This window comes from Lissotriton vulgaris, chromosome 3_1, assembly GCF_964263255.1.
Source record: "Lissotriton vulgaris chromosome 3_1, aLisVul1.2, whole genome shotgun sequence".
Taxonomy (NCBI): Eukaryota; Metazoa; Chordata; class Amphibia; order Caudata; family Salamandridae; genus Lissotriton; species Lissotriton vulgaris.
Window position 1 is genome coordinate 1,876,192,268 of NC_141689.1, and position 17,173 is coordinate 1,876,209,440.

The window sequence follows — 17,173 nt, forward strand, 5'->3', positions numbered from 1 at the left end:
TCAGAATTTGAATGCATGACTGATATGTTCTTGTGGTGCGTATAAAAAAGACAAATATGTATGCTGGCAGGCCAAGGCCTAACTTTGAAAGCATTTGTCTCTATGCAATGCTATGGTTAGGTTAGGTTGGTGCTGCCTCTTCAAGGGGCATCCTGGTTATGAGGAAAGCCAAAAACAATGCACCAAGTGAGGAGAAAAATTACAGTTTAAAAAAACATGTATTATGTATCTTTCTACATGATTAGCAGGATGTAGTGATTATAGCCTTTTGAAGGAGCGAGTTTCAGTGCATGGTGGCCAAATAAAAGAAATAGCAGCAACCATAGGACCTACATGGAAACCAAGTATTCATTTTCAAATTAGCATTGGAAGAGCAACGGACACTAGTTTGTTGACACTCTAGATTTTTTGCTCACATAATGTATGGTGCCGAATTGGCAAGGTTTTTGTCTACTATGCAGTCATTTAAAAATTTAGTTTTTGGTAAAAATAAGTCAATGAAGGGTGACGAGATGGGGGAGACAGATTGACACTTGGGTAAATTCAGCAGCAGGTGAGAATCAGCCTTTTGCATCACATAAAGACAACGGAGATGATTATGAGGGAGACCAAGACACCTACATTTTTAGCAGTAGAGGCAGGAGTAGAAGTATTTACAAGATTTGATAGCCATCAGTCAGGGGACAAGATAGCTGTTTGTTTGCTGAATATCAGAATCTCTGTCTTTTAGAAAATATATATTTTTATTAATTTTCAAAACTCTCACGGTTCATTCATTCGACCACAACCCCCATACAAGCACAGACTCTGCCCTGTGTAAAGGTGTTATCATCAGAAATGGTAATAGTGAGTTAAGTGTGTTCATCATATGACGTGATTTGAAAAACAAACAGCCGTGGCTGGCAGTGGGAGTACCTGTAGGGCGGTGACGTTGGGGGGGGGGGGGGAGGGGCAGGCTGGGGGGTAGTAATGGATGGATAATGGATCTTCCCAGGTAAGTAAACATTTAAATAAATAAAACGAATTTCGTTGAGTGCACTGCATCCCCAAATGAGATGCAGTGCGCGCAACGAAATTTGTTGTATTTATTTAAATGTTTACTTATCTGTAAAACTCCGTAATCCATACATTACTACCCTCCCACCCTGCCCCTCCCCCACCCTACGTCACCGCCCTGCAGGTACTCCCACTGCCGGCCGTGGCTGAAAACAAAATCATTGAACGTGATCTACAAGGGCTATTGCATAGATATTAAATAAAGTGGGACTGATAGAGAAGCCCGAAGTACCCCATAGAGAATTGGAAGTAGAATAGAGGTGAACAGGTGCATGAAGGCAGATTGAGTATGGTTAGATAGGAGAGACTGAAACCAGTCGTCAGCTTTACCATAGATTCCAATACTGCACAGGTGAGAGATGCGAATCCTGTATGAAATCATGTAAAATGCAGCTGAAAAATCTATGGAGAACCATGATGGCTGTTCCCTTGGTCTAGAATATTTCTCAGATTTTCAGACACACAAAGTATGGTAGTTTATGATCTGTGTTGGGAAAATCTGAATTGTGAATAATAGAGTACAATGCTTCTCTCCAAATAGAGAAAAAATATATTTTTACATGTTTTTTCAAGTCCCTCTTAGGGAAAGGCAGGAGAGAAATGGGGTGACAGTTCTTTGAGATGGAGACATCAGTAGTCTTTATTTTAAGAGTATTGTAACCAATGCGTGCTTGCAAACATCTGGGATCGTGGCAGAATCCAAAGAAGAGTTTGAAATGTTAAGCCAGACCCATCATAAATAGCTGAGCAGGCAAGGGGCTGAACAAGACCTTGATTTGGTATGAATCATAACAGATTCAATCTTCCTACATGAGGTGGGGGAAATCTGTAAGACTAAGTTGTGTTATGTTATGTTAAAATCACTTTTACCGCGCACGGTCACCAAATGGTTTCATGGCGCTCAATAGACAACAGCGGAGGCAGACAGCATAATCACTCAAAAGCTAATTGAGAAAGGTAAGCTTTAAGTAGTTTGCGGAAACAAAGATAGTTGGGGCAGAGTCGAAGTGAGATAGGAAAAGAGTTCCACAATGTAGGGGCAAGAAACGAAAAGCACGAGCCACCATGCTTTTTACGTTTGTACCTGGGGGTGATTAGAAGGTTATGGGCAGTAGATCGGAGATTTCTTAAGGGGATATGACGTTTGAGGCTGGAGGAGGTAAAAACTGGGGCAGAAGCAAGAAGGGCTTTGAAGACAGTACAGCCCAACTTAAACATACAACGGGAAGCTACTGGGAGCCAGTGCAATTTCTTCAACAGGGGCGAGACATGTTGATGTTTGGACTGTTGAAAGACCAGTCTCGCCACCTGATTTTGGACCAGCTGAAGTCGATGGAGATGGTACGCAGGAATCCCAACATAGAGAGAGTTGGCATAGTCAATCCGGGAGGTGACAAGAGCCATAACCTCTTAGCAGCTATGGAACGTCCAGCTCCAGTGCTGAACGTTCCATTGCGCAGGTGAGGTTCGAACGTCCAACGGCCGACGGCAGCACTCCTGAGGTAGTGGTGCCGTCGGCCGTTGGAATAGGCGCAGCACCTAAGAGGATAATGACCAGTATGAGAGCCCCAGTTGTGAGGAATCTGCGGATTTTGCAGATCCTGCCTAGATGGAAAAAGCAGGACGATGTAACTGCATTGATTTGAGGTCTCATAGACAAGTCACTGGATATGATTACGCCAAGGCTTTTCACCGAATTGACAGGACAGGGCGGGATGCCGAGAGCGGAGGGCCAAAAGCTAGAGCACCAGGGGTTAGCCGACCCTCCTGTTAGTACCAACTCTGTCTTGCTGGGATTGAGCTTCAGCTGGCTAAAATGCATCCACTCAGAGATAGTGAGCATGGTGGACTGGAAATTGGCACAGGAAGAGGGGGATGAGTAAACAGGGAAAATCAACTGTAAGTCATCTGCGTAGTTGAAAACAGTGACAGAGGTGTGGCAGAGAGAAACTATAAGGGGTTGCATATAAAGATTAAACAAAAGAGGTGAAAGAGCCGAGCCCTGAGGAACACCACAGGATAGTGCAGAGTAAGGGGCGGAGAAGGTGGAAAGGTGAACTGATTGGGAACGTTGGTGCAAAAAAGATCTGATCCAAGTGAGAGCCTTGCCCTGGATACCCGCCTTATTGACACGGTCGATCAAAATGGCATGATCGACCATGTCAAAGGCAGCCGAAAGGTCCAATAAAAAAAGAGCCTGGGCCAAGTTTTTGTCGGGCCTTGCTTCAGTACATCCATTATGGCCACGATGACAGCTTCAGTGGAGTGAGCCGGTCTAAAACCGGCTTGCTGGTCATCCAACAAAAAAGACCCCTCAATGAAAGCACTGAGGCAATGGGTAACATAGGTCTCCAAAATTTTCCCCAAATAGGGGAGAAGGGAGATCAGTCGATAGTTGCTCAGGACAGAAGGATCAGCACCAGGTTTTTTGAGTATGGGAACTACAACCAGCTTTGGATTTAGATGTAGCCCATATGGTTCCAAGTTACCTGTAGAGAATGGATTAGGAAAATTGTGTGTATATTTTGGATAATTTGTTCTAAAAGTATTGAGAAAGGTTGGTGCATAGTTCTTCTGAAGGTGTGATGGTGCTATTGCTGGCACCAAGATTTAGAAGCTTTTTTACTATAGTAAAGATTTCATGAGATGAGGTCATTGAGAATTCAAATGAGAATGGGTTTATCATAGATATATGTGCAAATGTATAAATTAGATGCCAGTAACCTTTAATAGCCATTCTTAATATACTTTTTGATCTGGGATAGTAACCTGATATCTAAATTCTTCCTAAAAAGCTTACATTTTTATTTTGCCTCATGAAGGCCAATATTATATCATAGGCCAGAGGGTGAACTGCACAGAGTGACAGCTATTTAAGGGCGATATTGTGCTTAGAGCTGCCTTAATCCAACTGTTTAAGTTAATAGCAGCAGTAGATACATGATAGAGAGAGAGTGAAGGGTGTGTTTGTGAGAGTGTGGTTGAAACCTGAGCAGTTAATTGTAGAAATATTAGCCAACGTAGTGATTAAGTGGATCTTATGATGGTCAAAGCTTTCGGATAAGAACCGAAATAGATTGCAAATTGGATACATTAGAATGAAATAAATGCCCTGATTGATGTGTGAGCTGAGAGTTTGAAAGGAAGTCCAGGAGCTCTGAGGCAATTATGTTTATAGATTCATTGCTGCTTTTGTTTTCTATGGGGAATGTTTCCATCATCAATCATCAAATATGGTGACATTTGAGAAACGTAGTATAAAAGGAGGAAGACTACATAGGAAGATTTTACAGAAATTTTTCTTGGTCTCCGGGAGGGAACAATATAGTAGGCAGCTGAGAAACAAGATGGTGGGCTAATTTTAAGTGAAAAAATACCATGTGCTGCTTCCCATATCATTGGTATCTCTGAGAGAGCACATTAAATCTCTGATTTGGGTATTATTGCTAGTGTACTCCCTAATCTGAGAAGACGAATGCAGTGATGGATGACATATCCATGAGGGATTGCAGCTTTGATGTCAGGACCAGAGGTATCTTTAGGCCTTGTTACAGTTTGGTGTAAGTTAAGAAACATTAAGATATCTAGGTGGTGTCTAGGAAAGAACCTTGCAGTGAGTAAGTAAAAATGTATAAAGGGCACATATTGAAAAGTCATCAGTGGAAACGGGTACGTTTGGTGACAAAGTTTCATGGTTTATGCACTATTTACAAGATACTGGGCCTATAATGGAGCATAAAGGAAGAGAAGGACTGGTATGTGACTTATCAACAGATAGGGCTATACGATTTGCAACGATTGATGCACAGTCCAGTGCAGATGGATTAGGTGTTCTGCTGTGCAGAAGTTCAGGAGCCTCTCAGAAGTAGCCTGACATGATAAAGCGGGCATGGCCATTCGGGAGATGAGAGTGTGCATTTTTGGATATGGAGCATGAAGGAAAATTGCCTTAAAAAGGTGGGAGAATGAAAACATGAATTGGACCTGAGCTGCTCCTTAGTTCAGCACCAATCTCCTTTAACCCGTTTGCTGCTCTGAACAATCCGCGCCAGTGCGGAACGTTCTAAGAAACGGGTGGGGCCGCGTCGGCCAACGGACGTGCGCAGCACTACTGAGGGAGTGCTTGCGACGGCCGTTAGCCGACAGCAGCAGCCAAGAGGTTAATGTTGACTCGTACTCAGAAAGAAATACAAATACAAAAATACAGCACATTTGTTTAAGCTACGTTGCCACTGGGCCGATATATGATCATTTGTTGCTCACTTTAGGTATTATGTCCCAGGTTTTGCAGGAGTATTTTATTTTCAGCCCCCTGAATTTTTTAAACAGGATTAGGTCCTGAATTATATGACAGTGATGTTAGATATGTTTTTTTTATAAATTTTATCAAAGATAATTTTTTTGCTGAAATTGAAGCCTCAGAAGTGTAACCCAAGTTTCTGAACTGAAGTATTTAACTGTTGATCTAAATCTGAGCTTAGGCATGGGTTACAGAAATTTGCAGTAAAACAACCTCCAGCAAGGATAAGCCCTATCACAAATTAAAAACTCAGGGCCACATTACGATCGCGGTCAGACAAGTCTCCGATCATCATCGTTACGGGATGGGACTGGCCGATAAGTAGGTGGCGGTCCCACCCACCAGATTAGGATGCAACTGCTGTGTAGGTTGTCGGAAACATCCCTTCTTTGAAAAAGGGCTGCAGCATAAACTGCAATTGAAAAAGGGATGTTTTCAAACATCCAAGCTCCATGTGCCAGTCACCATGTGCTGCCTGGCACACAATGCATGGATGTTTGGGGGGGGGCACCACATGTGCCCTCTCAGCCGCATAGCATAGGTCCCTTTCTGGCTACCTATTCATGGCATTGGGACCGCCATGAACAAGCAGTCAAAAAGAGATATCCTAATCCCTATGGTGGTGCCTGCACGGGAACAGCAACTGTTAAAATGCATGCCATTACATTGCATGCCGTTGCAACACATAAGGTGTGCAGCAGTGGGTAGAAGGTGTTGGATTTAACTCCAACACCTTCCCTACTGTTGCAGACACTGGAGTTGGAATAGAAACTTCCAACTTCCAGTGCTCCTCCTCCGACAGAAAGTCGAGGTAAAGTTTTGCGTTGCAACGGCATGCAATGTAATGGCATGTGTTGTAACGTCTCTTATTCGCCTGCGCATGCACTGCCCCTGTTTTAGGGATTAGGAATCCGGCCGCTGCCCTGACGGGGTCTTTGATGCTGTTGGAGGCAGCGATCCTACCTCCACCTCTGCAGTCCGACCAGCTGCATTGTCAGTGGCGGTCTGCTTGCCTTCATAATGAGGGCCTCTGTTTTACCTTACCAACTGGAGTACTTTTTTCAAATATTTACAAGTTAGTAGTTTTTTCACATCATGGCTTGAGATATTTGACTGCATAGGCACTATCCCAGTAATTTCTACTTTACTGAAATCTAAATATCTTTTTTGCTTTTTGTATGTATTTAGAGGATATGCTTCAAATTGTATGTTGATGAACAGTGTCTTTGGAGTAATCACCAGAACCTGAACTAAGTGCAGGTATTTTTCAGCTTATATGCACATTGATTTGTTGATTCGTTTTAAGATCCAATTTAAACCACCTTCAACATTTTCCACTTGATATATGCTGTTCAACTGATTAATTTGACTGCTTGTAAAGAGATAAAGTGACTCATATTAACATGCAGGTTGATGTGTGTACAGCTAGTTTGTGGGTCACTAGATGAAGCCTCACGCAACATGTTGCATTTCTCAGGACACTTGGAGTTCACTTTTGAGTCCAAAAACGCAAATAAAGAAATTCTATGTCCTCACAGCAGTTGCTCTCTCTAATCAGCAGAGACCTTCAGTGCTACTCTTCCTCTTAATAGAACCAATTCTTCAAGATCATACATGTCCACACTTTGCTGTTCCTCAGAACATGCATTCTTCAAACTGAGGTGCAGAAAACACCACCGATGGTTTGCAGCTAGGTAGATAACGAGCCTCATTTAGGTGATTATCATTGCAATATATGGAGTCTTTTGAAAGGTATTCTCACTCTGCCCACCCAAAATACCCTTTGAGAAGCCATTGTACATAGTTCAAAGCATCCGATATCCAATCAGATTTAATGTTCAAGGGAGGAGGACATCATGTCCCTATGCAGGTCGCATTACATCAATAGTCTCGGAAGCAACCTTTCTATTGTCAAGTAACACATTCCAAATCAGGTGATTCGACAATTGTCAAACAGTGATCAATGTAAGTTTGAATTGCAAAAAAGGAATGGAAAAGCCACATGCATGCTAAATTGTCAGACATAAATTCCATAGACACGCACGCATGGCATTTGTCCCCATTTGGAGACTTATACTTATTCTCAGCTTGGAGCCACTCGTCAGAGAGGAAATTATCACCATGACATGTAAAACTTTGATTATGGGGAACTAATTGCAAATTATACTTTTTTGAAGGGATTATATTTTAAAAGTAGCTTGAACTTCAGTCACTGTACGATACAGTTATTAACTTTCATATATATTAAAACGGTTATTTATGTAAAGAAAATTAAAATACTTACTTCCATGTCAAGCAGTCCACCTATTTGGATTTCCATTTTTATGCTGGAATAAATTGCATTTTACCCAACATTTATAAAGTTGTGTAGAAAGATATTAAACCAGGTGTATCATTAGGTCATAAGCAATAGGGCCTCTTACATGAATGTCATATATTTTAAGTGCATAATATTGAGTGAAGTGACCTGTATAAGAAAGTGCAGAACTGTGTGCCATGGGTCAAAGATTTGGAATACTGCCTACGGGCACTTTGCACAATGTATGTATTGTGCTGCTCAGCTGAATGGTTGGTATTGTGATCGAATCCTTGGAGCTGAGGAAGCAGCAGGGTGAGATTTCCTGTTATCTCAGCCAGTCAGGATGTTGGACCAAGACAACTTATGTTTGGTACTTCGATAGCGCTTGAATGTTTTCCTGGTATTAGAGATTCTCGGATTCAGACAGTCTAATCACTCATGTATGTATGCTGTGAGACTGCTAAACATGAGGGACTTTCTCGTCAGCATTGATTTTTTCTGCCTGGGCGTTGGTGCTTCAAACTAACAGTGGTAGGACATACAAGAGTATCTGCCAATCAGGGAAAAGGATCAAGTAGGATAATGTGTGACACTTCTATGTCCACACTCTGTATCACGTCCCACAATCAATAAAGCAGCAAACGAGCTGGCTTTGGTCATGAAGAGAAAATAAATATTTCTGAGACTGCTTTTTTAAAATATTATTTTCTTTTTCAGGAAGGTTTGTTGGATGTGGAGAAGCTAGAATCTGAAGATAAACTGACAAGTACAGAAATCAGTTGCCTTCGCCTCAAAGGGCAAATGATCTACTTGCCAGAAGCAGACAACATTCTTTTCCTGTGCTCTCCGAGGTAAATACACGACTAGTTCATTGTAATACCTTTTCCAAGACATATGTTTTCAATCACTTGGTTCTCTGTACATTTCTAGTTAAAGAAGGCCAGTTCCCTTTAGATATAGACTTTATATGCTCTTGCTTTGGGCAATTGGCAACATTTAAACATACTGAGATTTATTGAGCAGTAAATTAGTCAAACAAAACACCAGTTACAAAGCGCTGAATTCTATCTACATATCTATGAAACGGAAACTGTTCCCCCGGATCTATTGAGAGGATAATGTCTATTCATTTTTAGAATATTAATCAAGTCTTTAAAGTTCTTGCAGTATCAGTGGTTTAAATAGTTGGTGGGTATTTGGACTGAATTAAAGACCCCTTTTGAGTTTGATCATCCAGTCAACACTGTTTTCAAGGCCAGTGATCTTTTTCAGTCGTTCCTGCTTTATAGTCAGACTTACTTTTGGTACCTTCTTGTGTGCTGAAAGGTGGTACCATGTGGTGTGCTGAAAGGATCAATGTATAGACAGTTTGACACCTCCTGCGGTGCAAACATATGTAGTGAGGGTTGCTTTGCCTGTGGAATATTTTTAGCACCAGAATAAAAGTTATCAGTCTCTTCACCAGGGGTGGACTTTAACCCCCTTTATCCATTTTTATAACCACCAACAGTTCATTGCATATCCCTTCCTCGTCCTGTTCAGTACATCTGTGTATATCACTATATTGAGAATAATTTATTAACAGTTATATTAAATCCCTCTGAATATAGTGGTATAACCTGAGTACTTAAGTGAAACGCTCCTGCATCTTAAAAACATACAAGAGACTAGGGCACTTTTAAATATGTCACTTCAGGATGCACAAATCCTGAACTCACAAATATAAAAGTGTCTCAGTCTCTTGTATGTTTTGAACCTGCAGGAGCGTTTCACTTTTTTTTCCAGAGTTTTATATAGTGCGGACTTGACCCGAAAGTATCAGGTATCAGAGCGTTTTATATGAGCACCAGTTGCATTACACAAGGATACATTCATTTTATTAGGCACAGGGAGATTAAGTGATTTGCCCAGAATCACAGGATGTAGGGCGTCATTGCCGAGACTCAAACCCGGGTCCCCGGGTTTGAGATCAACCGCCCTAGCCATTAGGCCCCATCCTTCCCCTACTTTTCGTTAATACCTATAAATTGAGAAGCATTTATTAACATTTTTAATAAGTGCCTTTCACTATAGTGATATATAAACTGATGTACTAATGTAACCCTCCCTCATTCTAAAAGCATACAAGAGGTGCCTCACCCCTTTCAAGTTCCACCATCCGCCACTGCTTTTGCACATTAGTAATAGTGATTACTACATAGCGATTTGCAAAATAATTGCTATTTAATAATCGCTATTACTAATGTTAATACATCAGTGGCCCAAAATCTTTGTGAATCTGGCGCTTCATTCTCCGTTTTCTTTTGGAGTTGTCACAGAAATGTTTGCTCATGTCTTTAACAATGATAGTGCTGTTTATGGAAATCCGTTTTGAATCGTTTTGCAGTAAATTGTTCATGACTTATTTTAATATATAACGTCATTCCAGATGTTGCAGCATTCTTGTGAATACCAGTTTTTTAAAGCGATCGTTTTAAATGGTACAGCGTGAGCGTGATATGGTGATACATATGCCATTCCATTGCAGTGTAATGAACCTGGATGACTTGACAAGGCGGGGTCTTTATTTGAGTGACATTCCTTTGCATGATGCAACACGCGATCTGGTCCTGTTGGGGGAACAGTTCAGAGAGGAATACAAGTTAACTCAAGAGCTTGAAATTTTGACGGACAGACTTCAGCATACACTCAGGGCCCTTGAAGAGGAAAAGAAGAAGACTGATACGTAAGTCAAAATTAAAATTCAAAAATATATTTAAAAACCGTGTTAGAGTATCAGGTGTCAAAATCTAACTTATTACAGTAATTTCATATATTTAATGTATACTTTTCTTGTGTAAACACGAAGTACGCAGTTAACTTGTATGGATAGCTAACTGTTCATATTTCCAGGGTATGAGCTCTGTTAATTCCGAGTTCTGAAGAAATATTATGTCTTGCAAACGTTTTGTATTATAGTGCAGTGGAGCTGATTGTTTCCCACGAACAATATTTAACTTTTCTTCTGTGGGAAATATGTTTCCCTGTAGAACATTCCCTTTCCCTACTCCCTGTCCAATAATCAGGCTGCCGACTTCGCTTATTCACATAACAAAGTGATTACTGCATTTGACGGAAGTCTGTAATCCTTTCAGCCTGGGACTAGAAGAGGTTTGCGTATAGAGAAAAACACTCGGGTTAGTCTTGCACGTGTACCAACCGTGGAACAACCACAACTCTTGCCCATGAGAAGATTTACTCATGCTTAAAATTGCTGACACAGCGCAAATGTTAAGTGAGTAAAACCTCGGCATTCTTGATTGGCCTAATCAGCAAAGGGGGTTTGACCCTGTAAATAATGATGTCTGTTCAGAAATAACCGTGTGAACAAGGTTCGGGCTTTTGATTGATTGTGATCATGTGTAGGATTCATTGTGTACATTGCACAGAGGGTGAGCTGAAATAGTCTTACCATTGGAAGTTAGTTCAGAGAATGCAATTCTGGGGTAATCTGGGGGACATTAGAGAATGATTCAAAGAAAATATTTCACCGGAAGTATAAACCCTAACTCATTCAAAAAAAGGGTGAAAATAAAATACCATGTATGTACTTTCTCTAGAAACCATTTCGTATTGTAAGTTAACCCTATCATTTTTGTCATTGCAATTCTGGTCAACAGTTCCCGCAAAGTGGTCTAAACAATAGCAAATACTTTGATGCTTTCATACGATTATTAATAATGGCTTTTAACAGTGTCCACCATATATTGAAAACATCGCAATTATGATGTTTCCAGTTTCGAACTACAACAATCCTGGCTTCCCCTTGACATCAGAATTATTCTTTTCCATGAGCTCAGTACCGCAATTAAATTGACATTGGATCCTTTTCAATTGAGTGGTTAGCAGTGCCAAAAAACAAAATTATGAAGTACTTAGGCAACCTGCTTATCCAAAAAACTGTCTAATGTATTATTTAACCACTTTATCTTTGTCAAATAGCCTATAATTTAACTAGAATAAATATTATGTGTATATGCTATTTAAAGAGATCACCTTTTTATGCAGTGGAATTTGAAAACAATCTTAGTTATGGAGTAGGAAAATTTCAGTTCTATTATGGACATGCAGTTAAGGATTATGTATCATTTGGCCACTAGTCGTTTCATTCTTGCTTCTGTTCTGATCTCAGCAAAAACAAACATAACACAACTATTGTATAATCTCCAAAGAACCTTGAATATCTTACCTCATTATATTGCATTAACACACCAGAACTTCTCTGGAGTGCTATCAGGTGACAGACAACTCAGACAACCGCCCAAAAATATTGTATGCCCCATGCACAGGGACTCATACTATACTTGTAAATCTAAGATATATTCATCCCACTTGCCTGTAGTGTTGAGTGGGTGCTCTAACACTAGCCTCTCTAATAACAGATTTGAAACTCTCCTTCTTTCTAGATTGTTAGGAAATGTATGTGCTGTGTCAGGACCAGAAGCGAGGATAATCCATGTTAAACCTTGATGACATTCTATACCAATCCACAAGGGACAAGGGTCTAAGGGACAGTTTACCGACCGATGACCAGATTTAATCCCCGATTCAACTATATTCAATACATAAAGATCTGGCGGTCAAATACAAAACCATTAAGAAAAAGAGACATAGCAACCATCAGCCATCCCACTTACTGTTATCAAATAGAATTCTAAAAAGAGTATTCTATTCCATAATCAAAACTGATATCTAACACAAAGACCATTATGAATCAGTCAGATTTCCATCAACTGCCCCTCACGGCCAGTGTCATCATCTGGATATCCTTCTTTTCTCCAAAACAACTGTAGAGGAAGTATAGAGGTAATGATAGCATCACCCTCCTAACTGATCTGTATAAACAACAGGATTCTATCAATGTGAATAAGTGAATACATTTATTAATAGTGATGACGGTCTTAAATGTGAGATGCGGCCCTTTCTTATGATGACAAGATAAGGGCACTATGTGCTTTCAAAATACCCCTCACACACTAAACAACCCTTTAGTGTCATGCTTCATCATGGGGGTCTTCCTGTCCCTCTACGGGGCGGGGCGGGCTACAACCTACGAGCTACGTGGGAGCACTAGTTGGTGTGACGATAGGCTATGTGTGGTACAGTGAAGGTGATATCAGTGAAGTGCAGGGACCTATATATGTGAATACAAAGAATTAAAAATTCCCTGGCTAGTAGAAAAAATGGAATTTATTAAGTTCTCTGGCTGGGAACGTTAAAAAAGGGGTTTTGTGGGTAGAGCAAATTGCTTGCTACCTGGTCAAACCCTTCTTTTCTCCCCACTCAACTCTCTCCGCACGTGAGGAGATTGTGTGGTTTGAATTTCGTATCGGGCTCTGTGACCTTTACATGGAGTAGCACAGCAGAAACCAATCACAATTAATGCTATTTAGTCAACTGATGCATCTGAAGGATATCCACTAAAATATGTGATGGAAAAGGATTGAGTGCAGTGCAAATGAAGTAGTGATCTAAAAAGGATACGTGAGAGAAAAACCTTTTATTCTAACATCTCTCACAAACCTAATAAAATCATTGCAGATACGACATGAACCAAATATTTTGCTGTGTGTGAAAAGTGGTCGACTAGTTTCAGCCCAAACGGGCTTGTAGCCCATGCTTTCTTCTGGATCTTCAATGACAATACGCTACTGCATACGTAAAAACATTTAGTGAAAACATATAGTTATGTGTTAATCATATTACCTTCATATAGGCAGGGTGATTGTCACAACTAGAAGATAGAATTTACACACATATAACACCAATCATGAGAATACATGGCATTGAGTGTATTGCTTACTCTTTTTCGTTTAGATGTTGATCTTAACGGTTTATTCAATATAAGAACAGGTACACTCACCTGTCCTAAATGAGGTATTAGCCTCACCTCACCCGGTAACCACTCAGGTTTGTGAGACCCCGCCGTGTAAATAAGATAACAAATGTTTCTCAGGGGGGGTTAAACACTACAAATGTTAGGGGTAAGATACAAAAAAAACGTATATATGTAAAATAACTCTCGATCTCAACTTGGGAAGATCACTTCCCAACAAGATAATCTACTACTATGGCTGGTCTCATAGACACATGAGAGTTTGGCTAAGAACTGTGTGTATATCGATGACTTATATATGAAAAATAACTCTCGATCTCCATTAGGAAAGAGCACGTCCCAGCAAGATAATCTCATGCTTTGGCTAGTCTCATAGATGCAGGAGAGCTTGGCTTTAAACTGTATGTAGATCGATGATCTCAAACTCGTGCTACCTCTGATGTTTATGTAGCACTCGTGGGACCACTCTCATAGATATTACGGTAGCCTTTTTTGATCGCTATAAAGTTGGTTGTCTTATGGTGTATACAAGAGGTAGCACGAGTTTGAGATCATCGATATACATACAGTTTAAAGCCAAGCTCTCCTGCATTTATGAGACCAACCAAATGAGGAAGGACCAACACAATGTGCTGCAAGCAGCAGCTGAAATAGGAAGTCAGAGGAAAGTGCACATGACAGAGTGAGCAACCTGGAATCCTTCGACGGGATATCGAACTTGCAAGACTCAGGAACTTTGCCGGAGATCATGCCTTAAACAGCAGATGCCATAATATAATAAACTGTTAGCTACCTGACCAATCCTGGCCATGATTCTGCAAAGATGATCAAGCAACTACTAAGAGACTCATATAGCACTGTTATTTTTATCTCACTTTTAATTGTGACAGCCATAATGCCCCACTCAAGTCACAAATAATGCATGTGTAGTTACGGCCACAGGGATCTGGCAGCCCTCACCAACATGCATTCCTCCTGGGCTGATTCTTTGGCATATGTAATTGCTAAAGCAGCCCCGGCCACTGCTTGCTTTTAGACAAAGGGGGGATTCATGAACTCTGGGTGGCTCTACCCAATAGCCATTGTTCGTAAGTCTGTTTGTTTTATAGTTTGAACAGTTGAGTGTTGCATTTTTGCCCTACTGGTATTATTTGCTCTAATTTTTGTTACAGTGGTTATCCAACACACTCCAACTTAAGTTAATAATCAAGATAGCATGGATACGATAAGTGGGGGCCCGCCCTTGTGTTCCCTCACAGATACCATGATCGCCCCAGGGCCCCTCGCTAGCTTCGAGTCCACATGTCTTCCCACAACGTGACACATATTAAAATATGCAAATGGAACGTTAGAGGGATACATCCTACTTCCTGAAGGTCCCTGATCTACTCCTATCTTAAGCGGCACCAGGTTCAAATAGCTCTCCCCCAAGAGACACACCTCACAAAACCGGAGACATTGAACTTTTGAAGGAGATGGAGAGGTCGGTTGAATGCAACTGGCTACTCTGCTTTTGCCAGAGGCGCACTAATTTGGGTTTGGCCAGAGACTTCATTCGAAGCAGAGTAATCACTCATAAACAAGGACGGCCGGTACGTCTCAGTAAAGGGCAGACTGGATGGTAGGCCTGTAGTACTGGCCTCCATATGCACGCCTAATACTGAACAAGCAGTTTTTCTTGACTCCCTCTTGAGCAAACTGTTAACTTGGCACAGAATTCCATTGCACATTGAGAGAGACTTTAATTGCAAGCTGGACGCATCCCTGGACAGTTCCTTTCCTCCTTTGCCAGGGGAGCCCACTGTAGCAGCCAATAAGGTATTAGACACCTGGACCAGGCAATGGCACCTGGTAGACACCTGCCTGCATGGAAACCCCATAAATTGAATCTACTCATTCTACTCAGGTTCACATGGTTTCCACGTCCGACTCAACAGAATACTAGTTACAGAGGATTTATTACCTGTCATAACCAAGCCTCAATATCTAGGGAGAACGCACTCTGATCACAACCCTCACACGCTACAAATAGCTTGGGGCAATAACACAACACTGATCCCCAGATGGCACAGGCAACCTGATGCATTAGAAGACAAATTATACAGTGAATCAGTTGGGGCTGCCATATTGAACTACTTCGACTGAATACAGGCACTGCATCATCACCCCTCATTGAATGGGATGCCTTTAGGACCGTGATACGAGGACATTGGCTAGGCACACAGGCTAGGCATGCTTAAAACACATGAGGCAGACCTTACTTAACTAGAAAAGGCCCACCTTTAAAAAAACACACCCATTTGACCCCTTGCTAGCACTAGACTGCGCAAGTACAGAGCAGAACACACCCGCCTACTGGAAAGACTCCGCGGTCTCAATTACTCAGCGCACTCAGCACGTACCCATAATACAGCATAATACAGCAGATAAAGCTGGCAGGCTACTTGCATGGCTCATTAGGCAAGACAATGTCAGGTCTCCTTTCACATCCATCCGCTCCCCACATGGCACATTACTATATTTGGTTTCGTCACGCTTGCACTCTTAGATCCCCTTTATTTACTGCTGTTGCGTGCTCCAGGGTGTACTCTCCTTCAGAGTACAAAAACAACAAATCAAATGCGTGACCCTTAATTGAGTGACGTCCCCTGGTCACAGCGTAATGCCCATGAATTGGGTTGTAAAGTTCCACAAAAGTTTTCGAAAAAAGCTTAAATTTCTTCAAACATCTTTATTTTCATTGTTTCCAAAGTCATTTTTTCAAAACGAATAATCCAGCCTTCTGGAAAATTATTAGGGCGTCCAATGCATTTCGGCTATGCAATAGCCTTCATCAGGGACTGGATTCTACAAATTAAATAATCACATGTGAGGATATAACAGGGACTCAAATGTCAAATTCACAACTGTTAAATTGGTAAAGTCTCAAAAACGGTACATAATGTTAACTCCTAAATGTCACCCCGTGGATCGAATTGAAAACTAATACAAAAAATACAATTGGGGTTAAGTAAAAAAACTCAAAGCAAGTTGTGTTAAGACACCTCCACCAGATATTATAGCGAGAATAAGACATGCACACATAGTAGAAAAAGACGGTCCGAACGTAGTTACAAGAGAAACCCTTTGCATAAATTTAGTTCTAAACATAAAGAGAAAAGTATACGCCCGCAGAAAAAAGTATACACCCGCTTACCGGTTGGACTGAAAGAAAACTCATACACGCCATTTGCGGAAGTAGATTTCCGAAACAGGTGCGAAGCACCGGTTAAATCACCACGCTGATAGTGAATATAGAAAGTGGACTAAGTCCCTAGTCAAGCAGAGAAAGCGATCAACGTAGTATAGAAGGCGGACCGTAGTCCGTAGTAAATATAGAAAACGGACATTAGTCCCTAGTCATGCAATGAAATCAACCAATGTAGTAAAAAACGGACGAAAGTGTGTGAACAATTAATGTAAGCGGCCATGATAGACAGGGGTGAGAACGTGTGAACAAAGGTGAAGTAAGAAGCAAAGGGTGTGTTCCTCATGTTTACAAAAACTCTAAATCACAATATTACAAGTATTATCAAATATAAATGAAAAAATGCAACTGTATCATATTCATAGACAGTGAACACTGGCTAGATGAACAAATTAA

General features: G+C 41.0%; 1 protein-coding gene across 1 annotated transcript in view; it reads left to right on the top strand.

Moving 5' to 3' along the window:
• GUCY1B1 (guanylate cyclase 1 soluble subunit beta 1) overlaps nt 1–17,173 on the top strand; it is a 481,270-nt gene that overhangs the window by 305,996 nt on the left and 158,101 nt on the right. Inside the window, exons 8-9 of the mRNA XM_086962339.1 lie at nt 8,373–8,506; nt 10,183–10,380. Of these exons, the coding sequence (XP_086818465.1) occupies nt 8,373–8,506; nt 10,183–10,380 (332 nt within the window). The remainder of the gene's footprint in view (nt 1–8,372; nt 8,507–10,182; nt 10,381–17,173) is intronic.